General features: G+C 54.5%; 1 protein-coding gene across 2 annotated transcripts in view; it reads left to right on the top strand.

The window, feature by feature from the left end:
• Cmip (c-Maf inducing protein) overlaps nucleotides 1-26,221 on the top strand; it is a 190,752-nt gene that overhangs the window by 35,352 nt on the left and 129,179 nt on the right. Inside the window, exon 1 of one of the 2 annotated variants that reach the window (XM_023709149.1) lies at nucleotides 4,436-4,511. The exons of the other annotated variant lie outside the window; for it this stretch is intronic. Coding sequence (XP_023564917.1) covers nucleotides 4,452-4,511 — 60 coding nt within the window. The 5' untranslated portion in view covers nucleotides 4,436-4,451. Of the gene's footprint in view, nucleotides 1-4,435; nucleotides 4,512-26,221 lie in introns of those variants that run through there. 2 annotated transcript variants of the gene reach the window in all.

The raw sequence follows: 26,221 nt of genomic DNA, 5'->3' as shown, positions 1-26,221 counted from the left end.
ACACTTGGGGTCCCCAGAACCTGGGATAGTTCAGAGCAAAGGCTGACGTTCAGCTCCTGAGCTTCCTCAAAATAACAATGGCAAGAGTCTCAGAACAACATGCTGTGCTGCGGAATGGGGTGGTGGCGGGGGGCGGGGCAGGTTCTTGGGCAAGGATCTAGGGCCTCGGATGCTGCCAGCAGGCTGGCCCCTGTGCCCTTTGACTGGCCTGGTTGGCTGGGGAGCCCAGCAGAGGGCAGAGCAGGGGACACAGAGATGCCCTGGGTGCTGTGCCCTGCAGGTGGGCTGTCAGGTACCAGGCCCCCACATGTGCCGGGGGGAAGGTGGGGGGGTGCCCCTTGGTCCTCACTTGCTCTTAACATTGTGGGACCCCGGCTGCCCAGAAAATCCAAGTCCTATGTGAGCCACAGTTCTCCACCCTCCTGCCGAGTCCTCTCCGTGGCCGCCCTCAGCCTGTGGCCCTGCAGCTGTGCTCCAGGATTGCCGAGGTCCTCTTGGAGCTGCAGAGTAAGCTCAGAGCTGCTGCTATGACAAGGTGGATGCTCAGGGAGCCCTCTCTAAGTCCCCAAACCCAGCTGGTGGCTTCTGGAGCGGGCTCTGGAAAGTAAGGGGACTTCCTCCCTGGTCCCTTGCCCTGAGCGCCACAGGACCTTACAACACAGCCTGCCCTGAAGTCACAGTCGTAACTCTTCCTGTGGCGACATCCCGGCTTACGGGGCGGGCTCTACCCGGGTGTCTGCACCTCGGCAGCTGAGATCCTGTTACCCTTCGAGCCCATGGATCTTCAGAGCTGGGGTGTAGCGTTCTGAGAATCTGTGAGGGTCCAGAGCCCTGGTCCCCGGGTTCCTTGGTGGCTCCTCCCTGCTCGTAGCACACAGGCCTGGCTCAGCGCCATCTCTGTCCCTGCCAAGGGGTGGGCACCACCCAGCGCCAGGCTTCTCAATCGTGGTGACTATACCTCTCCGGTGCTCCCTTACTTGAGGCCTTGTCTGGTTACTGAGTTTTGGTTTTCTCTTAGTTTTCTGTTCATTGATTTTGATTCATGCATGCTCATTCATTCGTTCTGGGACATCAGTAGCACACGTGTGTGTGTGCACGTGCATTGGTCCCATGATCTCCCCCATGCTGATCCATGAGCGTAGGACATTGGTCCTCTGGTCCCCCACCTGCAGCTGTGCTTGGAAGGACCCGATGCATGCGCACAGGTGCATGCAGAGCTAGGCGCAAGCTCTCCTCAGGGGCAGAAGTGCCAGCGCGGGTCTGGGCTTGCCCACTGCACCACACCAAGCCTCGCTGTTGCCTAGCTGTGATCTCAGCAGTACCATCCAGGCGGGGTCCTCCCTCCAGGCCCATCGGCCCAGCGCCCCATCTTCCTTTCCTCTACTAGGGCCCTCGTGTGTCTTAGTTGTCCCAGAACCTCTGTGTCCTAGGGAGCAGAAGTGACCCCAGAAGCCTTCCCTGGAGGCGAGCAGGAGAAGCAGGAGTGTACCCTGCCAGATGGTCACTTCCTGTGACCTGTGCCTCTCACCTCGCTTCCAGTCTCCCAACCCAGGGTATCTGTGTCAGCAGCTGCCGACCCTTGTCCTTTTGGATTCAAATCTGGGCTTTTTGGCCAGATAAGGCTTTGTTCTTTCGGCCCTTTTGGGAGCCTCTGATTCTTCTCCCTTGAAAGGCTAGGCACCGAACATGCTGGGCCCTGCTGTCTCTGGGCTGTCCTCTCTGGGGAGCCTTCCGTCCCTTCCCTCCTCTCCCCTCCCCTCCGACTTCCCTCTCTTCTCCTCCCCCTCCTTTTCCCTCCTTCTGCATGCCAAGGCCTGAGCCTGTGCTTTTCTGATGCCCCCTTGAGTGGAACACACAGGAAAAGGTCCAAGTGGATGAGAACTCATGAATTGCACAGGTGTTTTCTGGCAATCGGTTACACAGTTTTGACGAGCAAATCTGGTGGTTATCCCTTGGAAAATAAGCAAAGGAAACCACTTCCTGCTGCTTCTAGGAGCTGCTCTGCCTGAGCTTTCTAAGACCCACCAGGAGCCCAAGGTGTGGCCCCTTCCCTTGCTCCCAGGGAAGCCAGAGCCCATGTACACCCACAGGCGTGGCGGGCCGTGGGGCAGGGGTGCGCACAGCACACTCCTTGGGCTGGGGGCTGGGCTGCAGGCTCATCTTGCAGCAGGGTTTCTGAGATGGAGTAACTTGGCAGGAGGCAGGAAGGGGAACTTGGGGTTGTGACACAGGCAGCTAATCCTTTCCTGTCTTGGGCTGCTGCCTCAGGGTTTGCCTGTGCCCAGCTCAGGGGCCCTGAGTCCCCTCTTGAAACTTTTTATCCAGTGAACACACATGGCACCTACTCTGTGCTGGGTCCTGTTGTAGATTTCACAAGCCTTAAATAGTGTGACGTGTAGCCTGGGTCCCTGAGACAGCTGCTGGCAGCTCTATTGTACAGGTGGGGAAACTGAGTCCCAATGAGCTTAAGTCACTCACAGGGCTGGTAAATGTCAGGGAATCCAGCTCACATCTCAGCCTGCACCTGCTGGGCTGCACTGCCTCTGTAGATGGGGGTAGAGGGAGGTGGCTTGTCCCATAGTGCCCAGATAGCTCTAGGTGACATCTGTCACCCTGTAAGATGATCTGTCAGCCCCCTCTCATGCATAGGTGTCACCCACTTAGAGGATGGATCTCACGGGCAGCTTGTGTGTAGTATGTAGGACACTCTTGGGGGCATAGTGACATTGGGTGTCTGGGGGTGACATGGCCTCGCCTGGTAGTGGCTTAGTCACCTAAGGAAAGGAGATGTTTTCTGCCTTGAACTCATTGCCAAGCGGTCCCTGGTTCCTCCCTCACTCAGGCGTTTGGGTGTTGTGGGGGCAGGGACACAGGGACACAGGGCAGGAGACGGAGCCAGCAGCTCTGGGAAGTGAGGTCACACCCAGCCTGCCCTTCTGAGAATGCAAAGTGTGGCCGTTAGGAGATTCCCATTGCTTTGCTTGGCAAATGATGGCAGGGTGGCTGTTCACCAAGCACATTCCAGTGACCTATTGTTTAATTAAAAAAAGAAAAAGATTAAAAAACAACAACAAAATCAAGCAAGTAAGAAAGAGGCCTCCGGTTATGAGTAGCATTTGCAAATCAAGTTCCTGAGCAGGCTCAGGACACAACTGGTTCTCAGGCCTGGAGACCCTGCTGTCCCCAAAAGGCTGGTCGTTTGTGTATCTTGGGTGCCCATCTCTGTCCTTTGCTGTGTTCACAGGATGCCGTGGGATGTGGTTTTCCGGGCTGTCCATGCAGCGCTGGCCTCCTGGCTGATGTTTTATTGAAGGCCTGTCCTAGTTCAGCAAATGCTCAGTACTGTGGCCGAGGAATCAGGCTCCGGCAGTCGGCAGCCCATCGATCGGCCCTGTTTTGCCTCGGGCTGTCCCTTTCACAAAATGAACATCCTGTGCTCCAGGAAAACCTTCCACCTCAGGAAACCTGGGATGGCTTATCACTCCTCCGCAGTGAGCCTAGCTCACTGCCACTGCACTCCTGCCGTGGCTGTGTTGTCCAGCCACGTGGGGCGTCACTCTCCTTGCAGAGTGGACTTCATGCTGCTTGTGTTACTGGTCACAGAAGCCAGTCTGTCACCAAAAAGGACTGGCACCTTGTAAGGGCCAACGAGCATTGGTGTCATGATGGTTGTGGGTGAGCTGAAGCTTTTCTTTGCAGGCCAGGCAGTAGGTGCTGTCGCTGGTCTCCATAGACCACAGCGGGGTGGCCAGGTTCCTTCCAGCGGTGCCCACTAGGTACTAGTCTGGTCATCTGGTCTCAGCGGGGTCATGTGAAAGTGAATTCTCAATCTTAGCTCCCTGCTACGACCTCTGAGGTGACTAAAACCTGTGGCTCCATCCAGACTCCTAAGCATGGTGTCAGGGTGCCCAAGAGCAATGCCCCCTGGGCACAGGCCAGGATGTGGATGGCCCAGTACCAAGCACTTCTTTGAACTTCTCATTACAAAGACATTTTCATATTAGTTTTTCAAAGTATTGGTCTAGAGTAAATTGGAAATAAAATAAAAGGTGGTTTCTTTTTCTGCAGAGTTTGAGTTGTGCTGCCACAGACCAAGTTCCCTTCCCTGTATCAGTCGTTCAGGCCAGGTCCTGCTGTGTGACAAAGAGTACCACCTGTCAGTATCTTCATGCACCCCAACTTTACTTCCTGTGGTGCCCGATGTCCAGGGCAAGTCAGCAGGGGCCTCGCTCATCCACTCACCCAGGGCCCACGCCAGGGAGCACCCGTTCAGCCCACGCATGCGTCTGCGCTGCACACAGGCCAGCCCTGGAGCACGTTACTGTTCACATTTCATTGGCCAGAGCGGGTCATGTGGCCACTTTGTGATTCCCAAGGGGCAGGGCAGGAGGGAGAAGTGGAGTCTGCCTGGTGCCTGGCATGGGGACAGTGCCACCGCTGCCCCTGCCCACATGGGCCTGGGCTGCTGGCCAGCTTGGCCCTGTCTGTCAGGCTGTGCAGAAGAACAAATTGTGAGTAGAATCAAGAAACTTCTGCTCCTGAGTTCTGGCTGAGGTCGCTTTCTCCCTGGGGTTCAGGTGCCTGCTTGGTGACCTCGTGGCTGGATTAAGCCAGGAATCAGAAGTGCTGCCATAGAGTGTGGTACGAAGCAGTGCCACCCGTGGTCTGATCCCTCTTCCTGCAGCCCTAAAGGGGGCTCCTTCCCGGTCTCCATTTATGAACAGGCAGCCACTGGTCAGAAGGTACTGAACTTGCTTCCGTTCAGACAGCTTGAAGCTGGCTGAGGTGGGGGTCATTCCCAAGTCGGGGGACGAAGAGGTCTTCTTGAGGAAGGGACCCAGAGCTATTTTCAAGAGAAAGCCTGGTGAATGGTGACTTTTGTGTGTGTGTGTGTGTGTGTGTGTGTGTGACTTTTATTCTTGAGAGGAGGTCTTGGGTCTATTGTGTTCCGCCATTTCATTCTACAGGGACTGTTTAGTATTTCTTTACGCAGGGCTTAGAGTGTGGGGATGATGCTGGGAGGCGGAAATATGAGTGAGAGATGGCTTAGGAATGGTAATTTGTGGTAGGAGAAAAGGTCTTCCAGATATAAAGAGTTTTTAGGGGAAAGAAAACAAAGTGGAACTTTGTAGTCCTGCGCCCGGCCCTGGCTTTCAGAGCTCTGGGCTCCTCTGCCATCGATGCCCAAGGTGAGCCTAACGGTGCTCTTCTCAGAGTGACCCTGCCCGGCCCATGGCGGCATCAGGAGGTCGCGAAACTCGGGCCACATCCAGTGTGCCTCTGGGTGTCCTTCTGAAGGCCCCCTCTAGGAGCAAAGGCGAAGGTGACTCGTGTGATTGAAAACGTGGCTCACCCTCTGTGACCAAGGGTTTCGCCCTACAGGTGAAAAGGTTAAGCCCTGTAGCTGGTGCATAATTTAAAACATGGTGCCCCTCTCTGGCAGCAGCCACTTGAGAAGGTGGGGAGAAGGGGAAAGGTTAAACTGTTTAACCAAGGTGTCATTTAAAATATTATTTTGGTATTAAAGTGGTGGCAGATTTGAAGCAGAATGTGAAATTCACAAGGCTTATTGAGATTAAAGGGGAGGTCCATGTGAAGCTCCTGTTGGGGTGGTAGTGGGGTGAGCTTTGTAGTTGGGGTTCATAGTGGACAAAGGGGCTCTGGGCTCTGGGGATGGACTCAGCTGTCAGCCCGGGTGCCAGGGCTATGGGTGCCCTTGGTGCCTAGGACGCTGGCCTGGCCAAGTGTGGCTGGCCAGGTCTTGTGACTTCTTCCTTTCTTGCTTTATTTCTGCTTTGGTTTCCTCAAACTTGTAAGTAAAGCTCCTGCGGGAAGAACAGAGACCCGAGAGGCGTGTGGAAGATCAGCAAGGAGGGCCTCGCCCTGCGCCCCAATCCAGAGGCCGCTGAGTGCTGCAACCTGCCTCGTTGTTAGCTTGAAGTAAACTATGTGCCGTTATCCTGGAATTGATAGAGCTCGGAGACATGCAGAATCTTGATCCTTGAGGGAGGCTGGGGAAAGCCCCCTCCTTCCCCAGGGGCGGCAGAGCCCCTCCTTTCCCGGCCTCTTTTCCCGGCAGCATCAAGTACACATCGGCAAGTGTGTACAAAATTCTGTTTCCTCTTCTGTATTTGTTTTAACAGACGACAGAGTCCCGACCACACGGCCCGTACTGTTTCTTCACGAAACAGTAACTGGGGCTGTTCCTTTGCAGCCGGGCTTCCTCCTGCTCGGCCTGTGCTACAGATGCCCCCACTGTGTGGGTTGGTCTGGCCGTCGCGTGCTGCCGCTGGATTCTCGGCTCTGCTCTCTGCGGCCGTGCTGCAGTGCTGCTCACGTGTGTCTGCCTCCAAGACTGACCCAGCAGAGTCTCGGGACACAGCCCCGAAAGCGGAGTGGCCGAGGCCGAGGTGCTGCCTCGGGACCACAGCAGGGGTCTGTGGGTCCCCCGGAACGCTGGATGCCTTCCATCTGCCTGGAGGCGGACACCACCTGGGGATCTCGGTGTCCCCCAGGCCTAGGATGAGGAGCCCCTTCTGTTGTTTCTCTGGTGTGGGCTTTGCCAGCTCTGTAGCAGGCCTAGGAGGTGCTCCGGAGAGCAGGTGGCACAGCCAGGGTGGGTAACCTTGGCGCTTCCAGCGAATGTGAGGTGCACGATGTGCCTGTGTGGAGTGGGTGTTGGAATGCAAGGCCCCCTTCTCATTGCGAGTGCAGGCCATTCCAGCAGTAAACCCCTTCTGGTGGAATTTTCTGTTTTTTTGAGACAGTGTCTCACTATTTATGCAGCGCAGGCTGGCTTTAGACCTGAGATCCTTTTGCCTCAGCCTCAAGAGCCGGCACCGCTGTCCCTGGCGAGCAGTGGACGCCTGCGCAAACGCGGGCTCCCGCCCCTTCACCTCAGGTGCCGCAGCTCTTGCGGTGGGAAGGCAGTCACTTGTGGGCTGCTTTTCAAAGAAGGGTCCACTCCTCGAGGAGAAGAGTGCCACCAGGCGTGCACGAAGAGCTTGTGCGCTGGTGATGCCGACGTTGATGCCTTCGCCGGCGTCCTCTGACGCTCTGTGCCCTGTGGCAGGCTTCCCTTAGCTCCACCCGCAGGCGGGCACAGAGGCTGCCTTCTTCCTGCCCGTACCGCCTTGGGTGCCTCTGCACAGCTGGGCTTCGACTCTCCAGCGGTGCCTGGTGCGGGGAGGGTGCATGGCAGGCCATGCTCTGGTGGCCCTTCTGCCCTGTCCAGCTTCTTCTGGACAGATTGAGCTGGGGTGGATGCCTAGACCCTGGTTCAGGGGATACAGCAATCCCGCCTGGGCCACCCAAGGGCATGGCTGACTAGCACTCTCTTGGGACTCATCTGTCCAGCTGTGCTGTAGCCTGGTACCCCTGACTTCCGGCTCAGATGTGAAGGAGTGGCTGTCCCTCTAGGAGGCACAAGCAGGGCGTCAGGACGGGCAGGACACAGCGGGAGTCTGCGGGACTTTGTCAGGACCCACGGCCTCCAACTCTCCACGCAGCCCCCACCTCTGCAGTACCCGAGTCAGATCTGTTGCCAAGTCAAGCCACACTTTCCGATCGATTGAAGTCCATTACCGCTCAAGATGAGGGTACTTCCTGAGTCCCCGATGGCGCGTTTGGCAAGAGCTCTGCTGACTTAGGCTCTGATGGCCCCTTAAGTGCCCTGTCCAGGGAGTGGCGGCCAAGTCCAGAGCATCCTGCTATTGCACTGCCGTCCCTCCCAGCTGTAATTTATGCCTCTCCAAGTCTGATGGGGACAAGGAGGCCCGCATTGCTTACAGCCACCAGAGAGTTCCATCTCCCTGAGGGGAAACCACAGCTCACCTTGGGACGTGCACTGGCCAAGTGGGCCCGCGGTGGGCCTTTCGCTGATGCTCCTGCAGCTGCCAGTGCTGATGATGGCAATCATGTTGATATCGCTTACGTCAGCTCTGTGCCCTTGGCTAAGCTCTGTCCATGTGGCTTAAATGAGTTCCTTTCAATCTTAGGAAAGTGTCATGAGGAAGCATTAGGACTGTTAGCCCCATTTGGCAGATGAGTAAATGCAGGTTTAGCAAGCAGAGGATCGGTACAAGGTTCTGTAAGTAGCCCAGATTATTCCTGGATGCAAGACCTTAGAGCTACACCCTACTGTGTGACTCTAGAGCTACACCCCACCACTGTCCTTGCCACTGCTGTGTCACATGAGCCTGGGACTTATTTCCTATTCTTTAATAAAAGAAAATCACATTCTGGGCATGGTGGTGTGCACCTGTGATCCCAGCACTTGGCAGGCTGATAACAGGAGGATCACTACGAGTCCGGTCTGTGAAGTGAGACCCTGTAGACCTTGTACTAAATACATTTTTTTTTTAAAAAAATGTACAAACCTTAATTTGCGGGAATTTGAAAACATACTGAGAGCATGAAGTAAAATGAACTCCCCATTAACAGTGACTGCAGTTGGGACATCTGTGAGTAGTCTTGGGATGTAGCAACCCCAGTGTAGTTGCCCCGCAGGTATATTATTTTTATGCAAATCCCAGATGTTCTGTCATTTTAGTAAAAACTACTTCACTAGGAATCTGCGAAGAGTACATTGAAAAAATTAATTATCATTTTTATTACTATTTAATCTTTTTGAGACAGGGTCTCACTGTGCAGCTCAGGCTGGCCTTGAGCTCACTTTGTAGCCCAGACTTGTCCTGAACTCACAACGATCCTCCTGCCTCAGCCTCCTGAGTGCTGGGATCTCAGGTGTGCACTACCATGCCTTGTTCTATTTTTGGTTTTGAGATAGGGTCTTCCTGTGTCGTGCAGGCTGGCCTTGAACTTATGGCGATCCTTCTGCTTCAGAGCTGCACTGAGGGTTTTCTCAAGATCTGGGTTCCAAGTGTGCACCACCACACCTGGCTCAAAAAAAATTTTTTTTTCCAAAAAAGAACAAGCATGAATGTGACAGCAACCCCGTGCCTGAGAAGCTGACAGTAGTTCTCTACTATCACGTGTCTGCGCGGTACTCACGCTGCCTAAACAGCTGAGGTAATGACGTAATGTAGTGTGGATCTGTTGCAGTAAGAATCCAGATGTTCCTTTAAGGTTTTAAAAATCTTTCTCTGAATCTGGTCATCCATCCCATAGGATTTTCCATGTTGGGAGTTTTGCTCATCTCTTCCACAGACTGTCATTTAAACATTTTCCCTCTGTGCCTCGTATTTCCCGTGAATTTGCTGCTCACCCTGTGAATTTCTAGTCCTGTGCATCCAGGGCCGCAGCCACGAGCCACACAGGGCTACTGAATGCTTGAAATGTGGGTGGTCCACGTGGAGCTGTGGCAGAAGTGTAAAACACACACCAGGTTTTTACGACTTAGTATGAAAAAGGAGTATAAAACATCTCAATAATAACGTCTCCTGTTGGTGGCATGCTGAAAGGGTAATGTGTTTCCTGCGTTGGGTTAAATAGAATGTATTATTAGCGTTGGTTTCACCTGCTTCTTTCCGTGTTAAAAATGTGGTTGTCAAGGAATTTAAACCAACGTGTGCAGCTCACGCATTTCTGTTGGAAAGCACTGGGCTGGAGATTCCATCAACCTGGGCTAAGACGTTGGGCCTGAATCCTATCTAGGACTCGAGGTGGGCTTCGAGTCCCCTCCCTCGATGCCTGTGCGTATCAGCTCTCTCTGGGTTTGACAGATGAGCAGGCTGGGGGCCAGCAGCCCGACCCTGCGCCCACGCCTCCCTCATCTGCTCTCCTGCCAATGGTCTCGCAGTCCTCAGCAGTCATTGTGCCAGCCCGTGAGTGCTTCAGGGACGGCCAGGTGGAGACATCGTGAGCCTGCCCTGCCACCTTCGCTGCTTAGGTGGGATTTTTCTTTTTGTTGTTGAAACAGGGTCTCCCTGAGTAGTGAAGCAGGGCTTGGTGGGGTTTGGTGAAGGCCTACTACCTTCATGGGCTCCCTGTTGGTTCTGGTGTTCAGTATGTGCCAGAAAAGGAGCAAAATTTATCAGTTTTTCTTCCCCTTAGCATGTTTTAAAGCAGCCTACTGAGTTTGTAGTATTTGTTTTTTTCTTAAAAAAAAAAAAAAATTATTAGGGGCCAGGGAGATAGCTCAGTAGAATAAGCACTTGGTTGGCAAGCACGGGGTCCTGAGTTCAATCTGCGGTACCGAAAAAAAATTATTTATTTGGTACAGGGTCTCACTATGCAGCTTGGACTCATAGTGATCCTCGTGTCTCAGCCTCCCCAGCACTAGGATTACAGGCATGTGCCACCACACTGGTTTTGGGGCCAGCTCTGCCCACCCAGGGTTCTGGGGCTAGCACGCATGTGGTGCTGGGGATCGAACCTGGGTCCTTGTGCTTGGCAGCCAGGTGCTTAGACCACTGAGCCATCTCCCCAGCCCCTTATATTTTTCTTTCAGAACGAATTTATGGATTTGTATGTGGTGAACCCATTGATGTTGCGTTCCTTTGCATCTTCCAGTTGTCCTGTCTTTGGCCAGTGGGGCCCTTTGTCCTGTGAATCTCAGCAATTTTTTTCCTCTACTTACTTCCTTCTAGATTGGAATTTTTTTTTTGTTTCACTTTTGAGACAAATAAATGGTTCGTAACAATTGTGTACATCAATGGGGACAGTGTGAGTCTGTCTCCAAAGAAATTATGAATGATCAGAGCGTCACAGCAGCGCTCAGTCACCTTGACCCTTTATGCTCCTTCATGGGGGCTGCCGGCATGCCTCCCTCCTCGCCCGACCCAGGAAGTGGGGTCCTGCCAGCAGGCTATTCCGGGGAGCCACCTGCAGGAGGCCGAGGCCGAGGGCGCTGGCCAGCTCGGCTGGCCCAAGCCCCATGCATAGTAGGTGTTCCGGAAACAGCTGTCTCGAGAATGTGGGGACTGAAAGCTAATCTGTCACACCACCTGGCGGGCTTGGGCTCATCTCCACCCTGGGAGTCTCCAGGGAGGCCGGCAAGCACCCAGGACAGGCTTTGATTCTCCGCTGCAGTGTCCAGGCGCCTTCCTGGTATCCCGCCAAGAGCCGCCACTGTCCTTTCTGGACTGGACACCCTGCAGACCCAGGGGCTCAGGCACTGGGGCAAGGGTTTCCAGGCTAAGCTGTTCTAGGGGGCATAGCTCCGTCCACTCCTGAGTTAGCAGCGCTACCTTTTCACGGTGTGAACTTTTAAAATGCCAGTTCTTGGGACTCCTGGGGCTGGTTTGCACTCCCCTGGCTTGCAGCCTTTGCAGCCCTGTCTTTGCCTGATGTTTGCTTTGTACCCCATAGCCCTGGCTGTGCACCCTCACCCCACTGCCGAGTGTGATCCTGGGGCTACCGAAAGACCTTGCATTCTGGCCCCCAGATGGTCCACGGAGTTCTGAGATGATCGCTGCTGCTGGTTCAAAACAACAACAAGAAGCAGCAATAACAAAAAAGTTGTTGTCTGCTTTGTTGGTGTGCAGACAGTCCTTGACCCCAAACTAATGTTTGTTTATGGCGACTGACTTCATGAGTTCACTGTATGAGAGGCTGGAATCCGGTGACACTGTGGTCTATTTGGGGAGTGGATTTGCGTCTGGTTCTACTGGAAGAGGGCAGGTGTCCAGCCCGTGCAGTCGGGTGGGGCAGGCAGGGAGGAGAGTGGCTAACAGGCACCCCCCCCGTCTTGTGTGCATGTGTGTGTGTGTATGTGTTCCGCCGCTGGAGGGTCAGCATGGACAAGCCTCCAGAAGTGACTTGTGGAGCGAGCGAGGGGCAGCCCTCGCTGGCCATGAGCAACCAGGCTGACCTGGGCAGGGAAAGGCATGCACCTTCTGGAAGGAGACCACCCTGGTTCCCCCCCAAGTGGCCCCTCACTAGTCCATGACCTTGAACCTTTAGCCTCACTGAAACTCCACTGGTTCCCTATAAAGCAGGGGTGTTATGAAGGTGCAGTGGGATGGCTCGTGGGAAGCCTTCAGCGTGGTTCCTGACACCACGTGGGCACACCATGGCAGATGGGCCCGCCGTGGCTGTTTGGAGCCCCCGGTGCACCACGACAAGGGTACATCGCGGTGAATCCATGTGGCCTATAGCACCCAATGAGCATGCTGTAAGCGATGACCCAGCATTGTGGCCTCGTGGGCACTGGAGCCAAGTGTGCAGGAGAAGGTTATGGATTTACCACTTAAAATCTGTGTGTCATGGCCCAGTTTCCACACTTGTCTGTGCCTCAGTGTCCTGTAGTGTGGAGAATCGTGTTTCCTACCTGCCAGGGCTGTGACAAATGAGTGGTATGACCCGGTATGACCCACATAAAGTTCTTGTTGGATGTAGGGACTGACACGGGCCTGTAATCCCAGCACAACTGGGAGCTGAGGCAGGAAAGTTTCATGTTCAAGCCCATCCTGGGCAACATAGCACCCTGTGAGACCCTATCTCAGAATAAAATATTTTTCAAAAGGGTTGGGGACATAACCCCCATTGTGTTCCATTCATCACCCAACAGCTCGGAGGGAGGTCACAGCCCCTCACTTTCCAGGCTGGAGCTGAGGCCAGAGGTTACTCACGGCCACTTGGCAGGCTCCTAGCAGGACTGTGCCATCCGAAAGCCCCTCGCCTTTTCCCAGCAGTGGGCCGACTTCTGCCCGTGAGCCAGGAAACAGTTCTTGCTGAGTCAGCCTTAGGAATCAGGAGTCCTGAGGACTGGGGTGGGGACCGGGTGAGGAGCTTGGAGGCCTCACAATGACTGCAGCTGAAAGGGGCCCCTTGGCCTTCTGCTTTGAATGATGTAAACATCATCATGCTTCAGGATGTAGGGACCCAAGGTCCCTGCAGAGCGGCACCACTGTGCCCAGCAATGCAGGGAGAGGCACACCCGATCTTGGCCGGGGCGTGGCCCAGGGTGAGGTGAACAGAGCCCATGTGGTCTGAGGGCGGTGGGGGTGGCATCGGGAAGTGGCAGGGCTGCAGGGGCCTGGGCAGGAGGCCCCACCTGTTCTGTTAGTCCCTTGGGCGTGCTGTTTGCCCTGGGGCCCATTCCTTGTCCTTGCTTTGTTCTGCTGGCTGTGGCAGAAGCGCCAGGATGTGAGTGCCCACTCTGAGCTTCTCCACTGGGCTCTGACAGCAGCTGTGTCTCCCCGGGGTCTGTGTTTGGCCAGTGGTGCCACCCTTGGCTTCAGTAGCGCCACCTCCTCTCTGCCCCTCTGGCCTGTGGGTGGTGGCTGTTTCCTGCTGTTCATAATCTCTGGGTTGCTTTATTGACCTGTTTGGCTTCTCCAGCCTTCTGCCACAGAGCTGTTTTCCTGGGTTAAAGTCCGTCTGTTCAGACACCTGGGTGGTTCTGACTCTTGGTTAGACCCTGACTGGTACAGACAAAGATGCCATGGCCCTGCCTCCCCGCATTTGCTTGTCAGCTGACTCAGGCAGGCCAGCAGTTCTGCTGACCTTTGCTGTTTTCCATGCAGAGGGAGACTCATGAATTCTGCACCCCCTGCTCCCAGGCCTTTGTCCCCTCCCTGTTCTGTGGCCGAGGTCTCAGTCCGTGCTCTCCTGGCACGTGGCTCACCTGGTGCTTGCTGTGCTACCAGCCAGGTCTTGTGTCTCCTGCAGGACCTTGTGGTCTCACAACAGCCTCTGTTGAAGGCATGTGGAGCTTTCTTTTCCTAAATGCAAGAAATACTTGCTTAGGTCTTGTCCTCCGAAGGCTTGTGCTGTGCCCCAGGCTGGCGTCCTTTGTCCTGCTCCCTGCCTGGGCTGTGTCTCCTGGCCAGCGCCAACTGCAGCTTGGATGTCCCCATCAGAGGAAGCCTGCCCTTCCCTCCTCCAGGCCGGGTGCTTTCTGCGTCGCTGCTGGCTTCTGCCCACTCTGGGCTACTGGCCTTTGACTTATCTATAGCTCAGGTTCTTCCAGGCACTGTGTCTGGTGCCTGGCATGGGTGCCTAGGCTTTGGGCGTCTATCTTGAAGGAACCCCCACCTGTGCACAGAGCCCTGCCCAGGGATGTGTAAGGTGGCCGAGTGAGGAAGGAGACGGCTGTCAGCTTCTCAGCAGAGACGAGGCCGGTACATTCTGATGTATTTTCTTCTGTGGATTCAGAAAAAAGCAACTGCAGCAAGAAAGAATGAAGGCATCTGAAGTGCCCGGCTGTGGAAAGAGGCCCGAGACGTGTTGCTGTGTGAGATGCGTCATACAACAGCACAAATGCATGTTTGCTATCTGTGAATAAATGTCCAGAAAAAGGGCTTCAAGGAAACACTCCACACTGGCCAGAGGAGTTTTTGCTGCGGGAGAGCGGGATTGGACTCAGTCAGAGGGGATTTGGTTGCTTTTCACGCTTTCTGTTTGGGTATTACTTGAATTTTAATGATAGCTCCGCTATTTAATGGTTGCATGTGTTGGGTTCACAGTAGATAATAGGCCCTTGGAGAGAGAGAAAGGGCCGCACTCAAGCTGTCCCTGTATCCTCGCAGTTTCCCCTCCATGTCATGGGAGTCTTTCCTCAAAACAGGCAGGCTGGAAGCGCTTTCCCCGGAGGAGCTCCTGAGTGGCAGCACAGCGCTCCGGCTCTCCTGGCATCTGTCGGAAGTGATCCCGTCCTTTGGGAATGCCATTTTTGGAGTTGGCTATTCCCTGGAGGCTTGGAGGGACAGGCATGGCACAAACTTGGCAGTGACTTAAGACATCTATTTTCAGTGTTGACCTCCAGCCCCAGTACCGGGAACCTTTCAGAGTTCGAGGATTTTCTAGGAAAACGAATGTCAGTGGACTTGCGGGATTTTGCCGCAGACATAGCAAGTGCCAGGGGTCCTGTTGCACCACTGTGGCTCGAAGCAGCGCAGGAGGTGGGTTCCACAGCTGCCAGAGGATGTCACTCCGGAGAAGGTTGCGTGGGTAGCGCTCCGTGTCCCGATCTGCTTTGATCCTCCATGGCTCAGGCCTAGTGGTGACCTCATCCCTGTGTTTCCTCTCTGGCTCTGCTGAGGTCGGAAGCTCACTGAGCACAGAAATCTGTCATCGTTTTGCAAGTGTGACCTGCCATCTGCCAAGGTCCAGTTTCTGTGGCTCCTCAGGCTTGTTGATGCCTGGGTTGGGAAGTGCACTGAGGTGTGGAGATTGTCAGTGACTACTGTGGCCTCTCCAAGGTGGATAGAAGGAATACAGAACCCCCCACCTGCCTGGGAGCGAGTGGGAGCCCAGGCCTGGGAGATGCTCATTTCTGGATTCCTGGCAGGCTCCTGGACAGAGCAGGGCCCAGCCCGCACCTCGCACGGCTGGCCGTGTGCCATTGGAGTGAGCGTCCTACCCCATGCAGCTGCCAGGTGGGTCTCCGACCAGTGAAGTCACAGTCTGCCTGCTTCCTGTGTCTCTTGGTGTTGATTTAAAAATATAAAATACCTGCAATTACAGTCTCACCATGTAGGCACCTGTTTCAGTTCCGGAGTAGGGCTTGGGCTACCCCAGGGGAGTCCTGACCCCTTGCCCAGCTCTGGGACAGCAAAGGAAGCAGGCTGTCTGTTCTGTGCTCTGGTGCTGTCCTGTCCCAGCCAGGCCACGTGTGCTGCAGACTAGTGGGGGGTCTGTGTGGGTGCGGCGGAGGAAGCCAGATAGAGGCAGGTTGGCGCCTCCCACCTCCTACTTGCAATCTTCCTGACTTTGGCCAGTGTCTTAACCTGTCCATGTCGCGGGTTCCTGATCCATGAAGTGAAGTTGTTTGTCGTGCAGCTAAGACGAGGATAAGCCATAGGAAATCACCAGCATGTGGCTGCTTGTCACCTACAGAGTGGCAGTTGCATGTAGCTGGTGGGACACACCCACTACAGATGTGCACCGCCTTCCAGCTCCCTGAAGCTGTCATGGTGCTGACACCGTGGCCAGGACGCAGGGACACGGCCATGGGTGGTGCGTCCCTGCCCTAGTGCAGCGAAGCGGGCCATCTTAGACATCTGGATGGGGTGGTGGGCATAGCACAGATGGTGGGGGCCTTGGGCGGTCTCTCCAGGGTGTGGGGGTGGTACCTGTGTTTCGGCTGGTGTAGCATGGGGTGGCTAAGACCCCCACCCTGAGCCAGCTGGCCAGGCAGGAGCCCCATGACTGCCTCTTGCCTGCTGTGTGCTCTCCAGCAAACTCCTCCCACCACATATACTCTGGGAGACAGAAACAAGATGTCCCCCAGGAGGTACACACAGTGCCAAGTGCAAAGTAAGCCATCTCTGCAGAGTGGCTACAGGTGTTTATTAAAACGATGCTTATTAAAACTCAGCATTGGCTGCTAAGTGGAGACTGAAAGCAGAACACTGCCCTGGGTGCAGTTAAGTGAATCAGAGCTTCTCGGGGCCTGCAAATCAGAGGGTGATGCAGCCCTGCCCATGGTGGTGTGTGGCCCTGGGCAAGTCATGGGCCCTCCCTGAGCATCACGCTTCCTTGCAATGTGATTAGGAAGTGGGAGGTTTGATTCACAAGTGGTGCTGTGAGACTGGAAACCTGGCCTAGCGTAGGAGCAGACAGAGCAGGCCTTGCGCTTTACTATGGGGAGCCCTGTGCTCTGGGTGTCAGGTCCTCTTGAATTCAGCCCTGGCGTGTGTCAGAAAATGACCCCCCCCCCCCAGCACTCCTGACTCTGAGACATTTTGCCCCACAGATTTTTGCAGCCCAGGAAGAGAGATGTTCTCTAGCAAGGATTTAATTTAGCATAAATTAATGCTTGAGAAGCTGGAGGAGGGCCTTTAAACCAAGAAATGAATCACTTTGGGAGGCTTTGTCTGTCACTTCCTGGTCCCTGAGCCTGGGGACCGCAGACCCTTCAGCCCCAAGACCTTGTAGCAGGCTTCCTGAGCGGTCTCTGCATCATTGCTTGCGGAGTGGTTGGTACTGCATGGTTGCCATGGCAGTGGCAGGATGTGGTTTCTATGGTGATGGTCGACAGTGGCAGGAAGACAGCAGAGGTTTCAGTTATCTGGTGGCGCCACACTCACCACCCTCCATGAAAAGCAAACACCAGCTGCCCCCACTGTCACTGTGCTTTGTCAAATGGTGAGTGTCGAGGTCGACTGCCTCCCCCAAATGTCACTGCTTGTCCTTGGAAGAACAGGGCTGCACAACAGAATGTCACTTCCAGAAGAGGAAGTGAAAGCAGGCGTGCTGCAGGGCCATTTTAGCTGGGGCGCAGGGCTTACATCTGGACCCTGAGCCCACAGGCCGAGTGTGCCTGCAGCCTCTTCCGAAGCCGTGCTGGAGGGGTTTTATTGTTCCTCATCCATGGCTCTGCTTCTTCACAAGCAGATGTGGGGGGATGAGGTGGCAGGGAACACGTGCTCTCCAAGCTTGTGGCAGACCTCGAATTCAGATATCACAGTGGCCACAGTTTGGGGCCCAGTTAGGTTTTCAGAGGATTCTGTTCTTCATTTGGGCCCTGGCTGAGGTCAGGAAAGGGCAAGAAATATCCCGAAGGTTTTCTTTTCCTCACTGGTGCCAGAAATTACACAGAGAGGCTGCCTTCATGGAGAGGCGGCATCTGGTTCTATCAAATGCAGGGCACAGGGCCTTGGAGGGTAGTGAGCATGAAGGATGTGAGGGATGCGGTGACAATTTCAGAGTTTATGTGAACTTCGGGGGCCGCTACCCACTTCCTGTGCTCTCGCTCCAGGTCAGGCCGCCTAAAAGAAAGGCTGTGTGGTGTCTACCTCTAGCGTGAATTCCACCAGCCCAGTGCAGCAGTGTGGTGTCAACATGGCGTTGCTACCGTGAATCAGGAGCTCTGGTGGTGATGCCGGCGTCACAGGCCCCTGGACCATGGCTGGGGGCTTGGCCCCAGGTGTGGAGTCCTCAGCCAGGTACCTGGATTGAATCCGGATAGAGAGCCAGGACTTGAAGGCCGTGTCGTGGGAGAGCATGCTGCTTGGAGTCGCCAGAGGCCTGGGAACTCAGGTCTGGCAGAGTTGGACCCTGGGTTCTTGGCAGGAAGGTGCCAGGATAGATTTTGCCTTCGTGAGCTTTTAAAATGAAGAAGAGTGAGTGCATACAACTCTGGACACGTCATCAGTGGGGTATGTTGCTCGATCATATCCAAGATGATTTCCGGGTTATTCAATAAGCAGGCGGAGAACAGCAAAAATGACAAAGACTAACATCAGAATGTCCCATTTCTGTCACCCAGGCCTGACCATTAATATTTTGCCTTCTTTGCTTGGTTTTTTATTTTTTAGTGGCTGGCTCAGCCTGCCCTGGGGGCGGGGCTGGCATGGCATGTGGTTCCAGGGATTGAACTGCAATCCCTGTGCTTGCCTAAGCTTGCCTAAGCAGGCGCCTTAGACCGCTGAGCTGTTTCATTGGTCCCATGCATTGCCTTTTTAAAACAAAACAAATAGAACATTACTGGCAAAGGTGCAATCAATAATACTGGCTGGCATTCACCTCTAGGTCACTGGCCCCGCCAGGTTCCCCTTACTATAAATTGGTTGTGATCTTCGCCTGGCTTTTGGGATGCGTTTGTGCACACACACCCCATAACCCTTGCAGAGCGCAGCTTCCTGCGTCTTCAGCCCATGCCCACAGCCGGTGTGGCCTGCACTTGCTATTGAGAGGGTTGGTCCCTGGGTCTCCTTTCTCCTAACCGCCGAGCAGTGCTGTCTGGCATCGTGCTCCACCTCAGACAGCCCTGTCCTGTAGAGAAGGACCTGGAACCCTCAGCTGCAAGGTGGGCCTGACTCGGCCCATGACTGGTGCATGTTCTCCAGCCGCCTGCTGGGCCGTGTGTGCCTCACTGAGGGGACTGATAGGCCCCCTACCCCAGCAGGCACAGTGGCCTCAAGGAATTCTGGGTAGAAAAGGATGGAATTGTGAGTGGAAACAGCAAGGATGCGATTTGTGTCAGGACAGTGCTGTGGCCACTTCCCTGACAGACTGTCAGTCCCTCTGAGGAGACTCAGAGGCTGGTGGCAAAAGCAGCCACTCAAGAAAGCACTCCAAGTCACTGTAGGTCGCCCTGAAGCTTTCTCAGCTGCTCTCCTTGTCAGGCAGGGCGCCCTCCTGCCTATCAGGGGCACTTGAGCCTCTTGGACCCTGGAGCATGCTGTAGATGTGACTGCATGGACTGTGCTTATGACCTCTTGGGGGAGACTTTATTTCGCTGACCCTTGCCTCATGGCTCCTGGGGACTCCGGCCTGTGACAGGCCAGGTCTGGAGACTACAAGGAGAAGGCTCATTCCCACAGGACATCACCCTGGGGTCTCACTGAACTCAAGCCTTCCAGTCCCTTCGTAAGCATTTGTAGAGGGCCTCCCTGGAGGGCTCTGTGCCACATGGCACCTGAAACAAAGATGGCACCTGTCTTGCTGAAAGTGGAGGGAGAAACAGATGCAGAGGGAACTGGAGTCTGGGTCCTTTGGCCACCTGGCCCAGTTGTGTCTCACCCAGTAGCCTTGGGTACGTTAACAACAAGTAAATCACCAGGAGGGTGCTAGCCACAGTTCAACCAACTCCATGGGATGACCCGGAAGTCCCGGCGACATCGTGTTTACACAGACTTAGCACCCCCAGGGCTCATCCTGCTTGCCCAGTACATGGCAGCTGTAGCGGCAACCGCGACCCTCATTTCTCAGAGGCAGAAATTGAGGTCAGAGAAATGAAGCGACTTGCCCGGGGCGTCCCAGCTCACAAGCGGTGCGGCAGGTCTCCAGTACCGGCTCCTGGAGCGCTTGAGCTCTCTGCTCCGCCGCACACCGCCTGCTCTAGCCACACGTTCTGTGGGGGAGAGTGCGTGTTTACTTTGAAAGTTGGTCTCAAGTTCAAATGTACAGAACATAAGGTTAAGCATCTCACCCCCTGCGAGGGGTTGGTGTTTCGTTGCACACCCTCATGGTGCCCTGAAACCATCCCCACCATCCCCAGTCCCCTCCCTCCGCCTCAGCACCCACTGTGCTGCCTCTGTCTCTGTGGGTCTGACTATTCTGGGTTGTCCCATCGTGTGGAATCGTAAAGGAGCTGACCTTTTGTCACCGCCTAATGTCACTTACCAAATGGCCTCAGAGTGCATTCATGTATATCGTGTGTCAGAATTTCCTTCCTTTGTAAGGCTGCTCGTCCATTGGGAGTACCTGTATGCATGTGTGTGCAGATACCTGTGTGCATGTGCACGCACGTGTGCACCCCTTCTTTTCTCTGTCAGTGCTGGGGCTGCTCCCACCTTCTCCCTGTCAGAATACTGCTGATGTAAACATTGGGTCACAGAATTTGAGTCGGTGTTCCTATTCCCAGGTGCAAGGAGCCTTCCTTCCTCAGGAATAAAACAAAGGGTGCGAAAAGAAAGCGCCTAACTACTGGGAGTTCTCAACCTTAGGTCCTTGGATAGAGCTCTGTGCACTTAGGTGCAAGGGGGAAGGGGGAACAAAAGACCTCTTTATAGTCACTGAGCTGGAATTGCAATTTAGCATCTCCTTTGCCACTACTCCCTGGCTCTGGTAGTAATAAGACCTGCAGCTGGTTCTCTTTGTTCAGCGGCTCAATGAGGAAGACGTCTTTTAGTCTTTTTTTTTTTAAGTTTATTCAAGGAGCATTTGTTTTATTAGTACGTGTTTGCAGTGTATAATGATTACAGTCATCACGGGGAGTACAGACACAGCGCAGCTTCACGGCTCTTAGATCCCTCTTTCCCTCCCTACTGCCTTCCTCCGTCCCTTGGTACCCTTTCCATTTGCAAAAGAGCTGTCTTCCTGTTTCCTGTTTGTTGTCTGTGTTTTATTTTGCTCTTTCTTTATCTGGCTTCTCACATGAGAGAAACCACGCGATATTTAAGCCCGTGGGTCTGATTTACGGTGCTTACCATTACGGCCTCAAGGCGGATCCATTTTCTTTCCTGCAGGTGCTTCAAGTTTATCTTTCTCTGTGCCAGAGTAGTACTGACATCTGTTAGCCTTATCACAAATTTTACGATAAATTTAGATAATCATCTTTTGACGTGATTCACTTGCTTTGCAATTTCCTATGAATTTATTTGTACACATAAGAAAATTGCCTTAAGGAGGGGTGCAGAGGCTCCCCGGCTGCCAACGGATGCCGAGTGCACAAAGCATGTGGAGCCCCGTTCGTCCCTAGGGGTGTCCTGGGAGGGTCCCGGTGTGAGGGCAGCTCCCAGGGACAGTCAGGATTTCCTTGGGGGAGCCCTGAGCCTCCCTCCACCTTTCCAAAACAAGGAGAGGAATTTCACTGCATAATTACCAGGAACTTGTGGGCCCTGGCGCGACTCTGGACGTGTTGGAGTCTGTTTGGACTCCCAGGCTGAGCGTGCAGGGGCGTGAGCTTTGCAGCTCAGAGCCTGGTTTTGCTGGAGGAGGCAGCTCAGAGCGACGATGTGGTTCAGACGCACGTGTGGCCGGGCGGGTCTGGGCCTGAACAGGAATGTGTTGTCTTGGGTTTTGCCTCCATCAGAATATCCTGCTCGGCTGCTCTGAGTGGGATGGGACAGGGGTGCTGGGAACAAGGTGATGGGGAGCTAGTGGTGTGGCCAGCCACGCTCAGCAGTGGACTGCAGGGGAGGAGGGGAGTGGCTTGAGCAACCAGCCTCACGTCCTGGTGGAAAGCATTTGTCCCCAGTGGCCGTGACACTGCGGGGAGGTGGTAAGGGTGGAGCAGAAACAGGAAACATGAGTATCTGAGGCTCTTAGAACTGGTATTTCTAGGAATGCGCACACATACTGCTTTTCGGGAATCCGTGAGGGAAATTTTGTTGGCTCCTCCTTGTTGGGCGCTGCCGCGTAGACTGAGGTTTTGTAGAGAAGGATGCGTTTTTTTCCGAACTGGTTGCACGCTTGCTCCCAGGAGCAACATGTGAGATTTCTCCTTGTTTCACATCCTCGCCACTGCTTGTTTTTGTCAGTCTTTTAAGTTTTAATTTTAGCCATTTTGGTGGACCTGTGACAGTGTTCAGCTTTTCTTTCTGTTGGAAATTTTTCATACTTCAGATGTTGGGGATAATGTCATTCACGTGGCAATTCATAGGAAAATCGTGTGTGTGTGAGGAAATGGAGACTGGTAGTTGCTTGGCCTTGGAGTCGAGCCGTTAGCCTCCCCGCACAGTGCCACAGCTGCGACCTGCCACGACCCATGGCTCCCCTGAGAGCTCCACACCATGTCCTGGGTCAGGTGAAAAGCCAGAGGGGGTAGAGCCTGGGCCCCTGAGAGGCTGGGAGTCTCTGGAGCTCGGCTCAGTGTTGGTCACCTTTTGGCCCAGGGGGAGTGGTGCCCATCTTGCTCCTTCCCAGCGAGATGCTTTGGGTCAGCCTGGGGCGTTGCAGCAGTTCACGGAGGTCTTCCCACCTCTGGTCAGCTCTAGCACTTCCTGGAGCCCTCCTGGCTACTGATTTGAGGTCATAGCTACCTGCTTCCAGGGCTTTCCTCTTTGACTTAGTGCGGCTGTGCCCCGGCCAGCTCGCTTCTTCTTCATGTTTGCCACCACTTCGCCGATTGCTTCCAACATGGGTGATAGCCTCAATTCAAGTACTTCTCCTCTCCTACCCTCCTACCCTCCTCCTTCCTTCCTTCCTTCCTTGCCTCCTTTCTTTCTCTTCTTCCGTCCCTTCTTCTTTCCTTTCCTGCCTCCTTCCTTCCATCTTCCCTTCCTTCCTTTCTTTCTCTAAACAAATATTTATGTAAGGTGCTCACCCTTTCTCTCTCCCTGCCTTCTGTTTGCCTGCCAGTCCATCTACCCATTCAGTCATCCATCTAGTCATCTGTCCAGTCATCCATCCATCATCTGTCTATACACCATTCATCCCTATCTCCATCCATCCATCCATCCATCCATTCAGTCATTATCATCCATCCGTCCGTCCATTTATCCCTCTATTGACCATCCATCTATACATCATCCCTCTCCATCCATCCATCCATCCATCCATCCACCTATCCATCATCCATCCATTCATCCAGTCATCCATCATCTATCCATTCATCCATCATCCACCATCCATCTATCCATCCATCTGTCTATCCACACTTACTAGGTACCCATTGAAGTAAGGCTTTGGTTAGATGCAGGAAAATGAGCTTTGGTCTTTGCCTTTGAGGTGCCCATTACAGAAGACAAATGATTAAATAGCTTTTCATCATGTAGTGTTCATGATGCAGATGATGGGAGACTCAGGGGTGCCCAGGAGAGGTGCCCTGGCCAGGTTAGGTGCTCTGGGAAAGCTTTGTGGGCGCTGTCTCTTGAAATGAGCTTCAAATGGGTCACTGAGGCAGAACAAGGAAGAGGGGGGACGTAGGGCATCTGTGAAAGAAGGAGATGCAGAGGTGAGCAGAGGTGAGCCTGCTGGCCTTCCAGGGAGTGTGGGCTGTGAGCCTGGGCCCCAGGGCGGTAGACAGATGAGTGGTTCCAAAAGACATTGATATCCCAATCCCCAACATAGACAGAGGGCTTTGCAGGTGGCCTGAGTTCAAGGTCCTCAGAAGACCTTTGTGCGAGGCTGTGGGTTGGTTGTGCAGGAAAGGAAGCCATGCTGCGGCCGCAGCCCTTGGAAGGGCTCAGCCTCTGCCAGGCAGCCGTGCACGTTTCCTTGCAGCTGGGTCGAGCTGGAGTTCAGGCCGAGGCAGGTCAGCCTCACGCAGGGTGCAGGAGAGGCACAGGTTGGGCTCTGCTCTTGCTGGGTTTCCCTGGCCTGCGAGGCTGGAGTCTTGGCTCTTGGGGCTTCTGATGCCGCATGGTCCCGGGTGAGTGTGCCTGGAATGCTGCCGCTTTCAGGGAGGTGTGCCTGGAGAGGGGCGGGACCCTGGGGCCTCCCGGCTCCCGTGTGCAGGAGGTGGGCGTGTGGGGAGTATCACTGCAGCCTGTGCTTTGCTGAAGTCAAACAGATCTCGCGGGTGGGAGGATCCGTCTTTTGTGGGCTCGGCGGGGCCGTCTGACTAGATGACTCACCCGCACCCCACGCTGACAGCGCCTTCCAGGCTCGCGCAGCCTCTCCTGCCCCCTCCTCCCGCACCCAGGTGGAGCCTCCCCGCCCCCCTCCCACGGCTCCTCCTCGCCAGGGCCTGTGTGGCTGCTAGCTCCCGATTCTGTGTCACTGGGAAGTGGGAATATCACCGAGTGGCAGAACGCAGCCTCCTCCAGTGCCAGCCACAGTGGCAGCACTTGGTGGCGTTTGCTGGGGGGAAGGCTGGTGTCCTCTTCAGCACATGGTCTCATTGCATCAGTTGGTCCCTTCCGCATTGAAGACAGACCTCTTTACTGTCCCCAGGGCATGCTGGAAAAGCTGGGCAGGGGGGCCCCCTCACACCTGCACTGTGGCACTGCAGGGCAGTCAGTGCTGGCTAAGGTGGGCTGTTCTTACGTGGCCTGCGATGGTCCGAGTGGGTCAGCTTCCTGTCATTGTAACAAATACCCAAGATAAGTGGATTTAAAAAGAAGGTAAATTTATTGTGACTCAGTTTTAGAGATTTGGACCCAAGAACAGTTGGCCCTTTTGCTCTGGGTGTACAAGTACAACATGGCCTGTTGCCAGGTGTGAAAGAGGGAAAAGAAGGGACTTGGGGGGGGGGGTCTCATGATCTTCTTTGAGGACATGCCCTTTATGACTTCTGACCTCCCACTAGGGTCCACCCCTTTTTTTTAAAGACAGGGTTTCTCTATGTAGTTCAGCCTTGAACTCACTATGTAGCCCAGATTGAGCTCAAACTTGTGGCGATCCTCCTGCCTCAGCCTCTCGAGTGCTGAGGTAATAGGTATGCACCCTGAAGGACTAGGCCACCCCTCTTAACACTTCTACAGTAGTGTTCTGAACTAGGGAGGCACCTTTAGCACATGGGCCACTGGCAATATCCCCAAGCTAGACTGGGGCAGACACCATGGTGGGTGAACGTTGGCCCCTAAAAGCGAAGTCCAGGTGCCAACCTCTGTCTCTGGTGGTGTGGCTTTGGTAGAGATCAGACTTAGGTGGGGTCCTCAGGCCATGATGAGGTGGAGCTGGAGCTGGGGCTGGGGCTTGAGCTGCAGCTAAGAGCTGAGAAAGGTCACCTGCAGGGTTACCTGCAGCCACCAGCAGCCAGATAGCTGGGGGCTGACCTGCCTCAGCCTCACTGGGCGTATTTGCTCCATGCCAACAGAGAGAAGATGCCTGTTGATTGGAGCCCCTGCCCTGTAGTTTTGTTTTACTCCTTTCTTTGACGATACCAGGGATTGAACTCAGGACCCTGCGCTTGCCAGGCAGGTGCTTATCCTATTGAGCTATCTCCCTGGCCCTTGCCCTGTGGTTTTGAGCCCCTGCTGTGATGCTTTGCTTCAGCAGCCCTGGGCGTGGATGGCCTCACACAGCCTCTGTCTCTTCCCCGTCCACTGTCTCCTGTCCTTCCTGCCTGGGCAATGCCACCTCCATCCACCTGCCTCAGGCTGACAGACAGGGTCAGGAGGCGGCCAGCTGACATCATACCCTGAGGGCCGCCCAGACTGTGTGCGGATGCCGGGTTGGGGGTGCCAAGCCTGGGCCTGGGCCCAACTTTTGTCCAGGGTTTACTAGGTTTAGGAGCCATCGGCTGCCATGGTCCTTGGTCCCACAAGGGCAAACCACGCAGATTTTCCCAGACTGGCTAATTCAAACCATGCTACTGCCAGAAAGAAAAAAAGAAGGATGGTTGACTAGAAACATCCATTTCTGTTGCAAATTACCAGCTGGGGCTAGTTGCTGGTTACCTCACCTCTGTGGCCACTGGCATTTCGGGATGGCTCATGAACTTGCTTACGTGAGTCTGGTCTGTCCTGTCCGGCAAAGCGATCACACCACAGGTGGGCCGGGGGCCAGGCTGTGGTGGCGTGGTGACTGTCCCGTGTGCATCAGGTACCGAGTCAGGGCCGGGGTCTGTTTGCTCTGTGTAGTGTCCACAGGAGGTTGAGCTCCACTTGACGCACAGAGAAGCTAAGGCCAGGGGCTTAGCAGCCGAGGTCGCAGATCATGAGTGTGAAGGCTGAGTTTCAGGGCACAGGGTGGGTCTGCGATCTTGCTCCACGCCGCTTACCTTTGTGCTGATTGCAAACCACTTTGTAATGATCAGATGTCAGACTAAAACAAACGCCGTGCTGGCCTTGGGCTGGTCGGGAGCAGAGTTGACCATCTCATTTTTCGTTACTGTACTTTAAATTTTTTTTTTTTTTTTTTCAGGACTGGGGATTGAATTCAGGACCCTGCGCTTGCCAGGCAAACACTTATTCTACTGAACTATCTCCCCATCTCTTAAAAATATTTTTGAATGGGCCAGGGAGATAGCTCAGTAGAA

This window comes from Octodon degus, unplaced genomic scaffold (assembly GCF_000260255.1).
Source record: "Octodon degus isolate 3935 unplaced genomic scaffold, OctDeg1.0 scaffold00011, whole genome shotgun sequence".
NCBI classification, from domain to species: domain Eukaryota; kingdom Metazoa; phylum Chordata; class Mammalia; order Rodentia; family Octodontidae; genus Octodon; species Octodon degus.
This window is presented reverse-complemented; position numbering and strand designations above follow the sequence as displayed.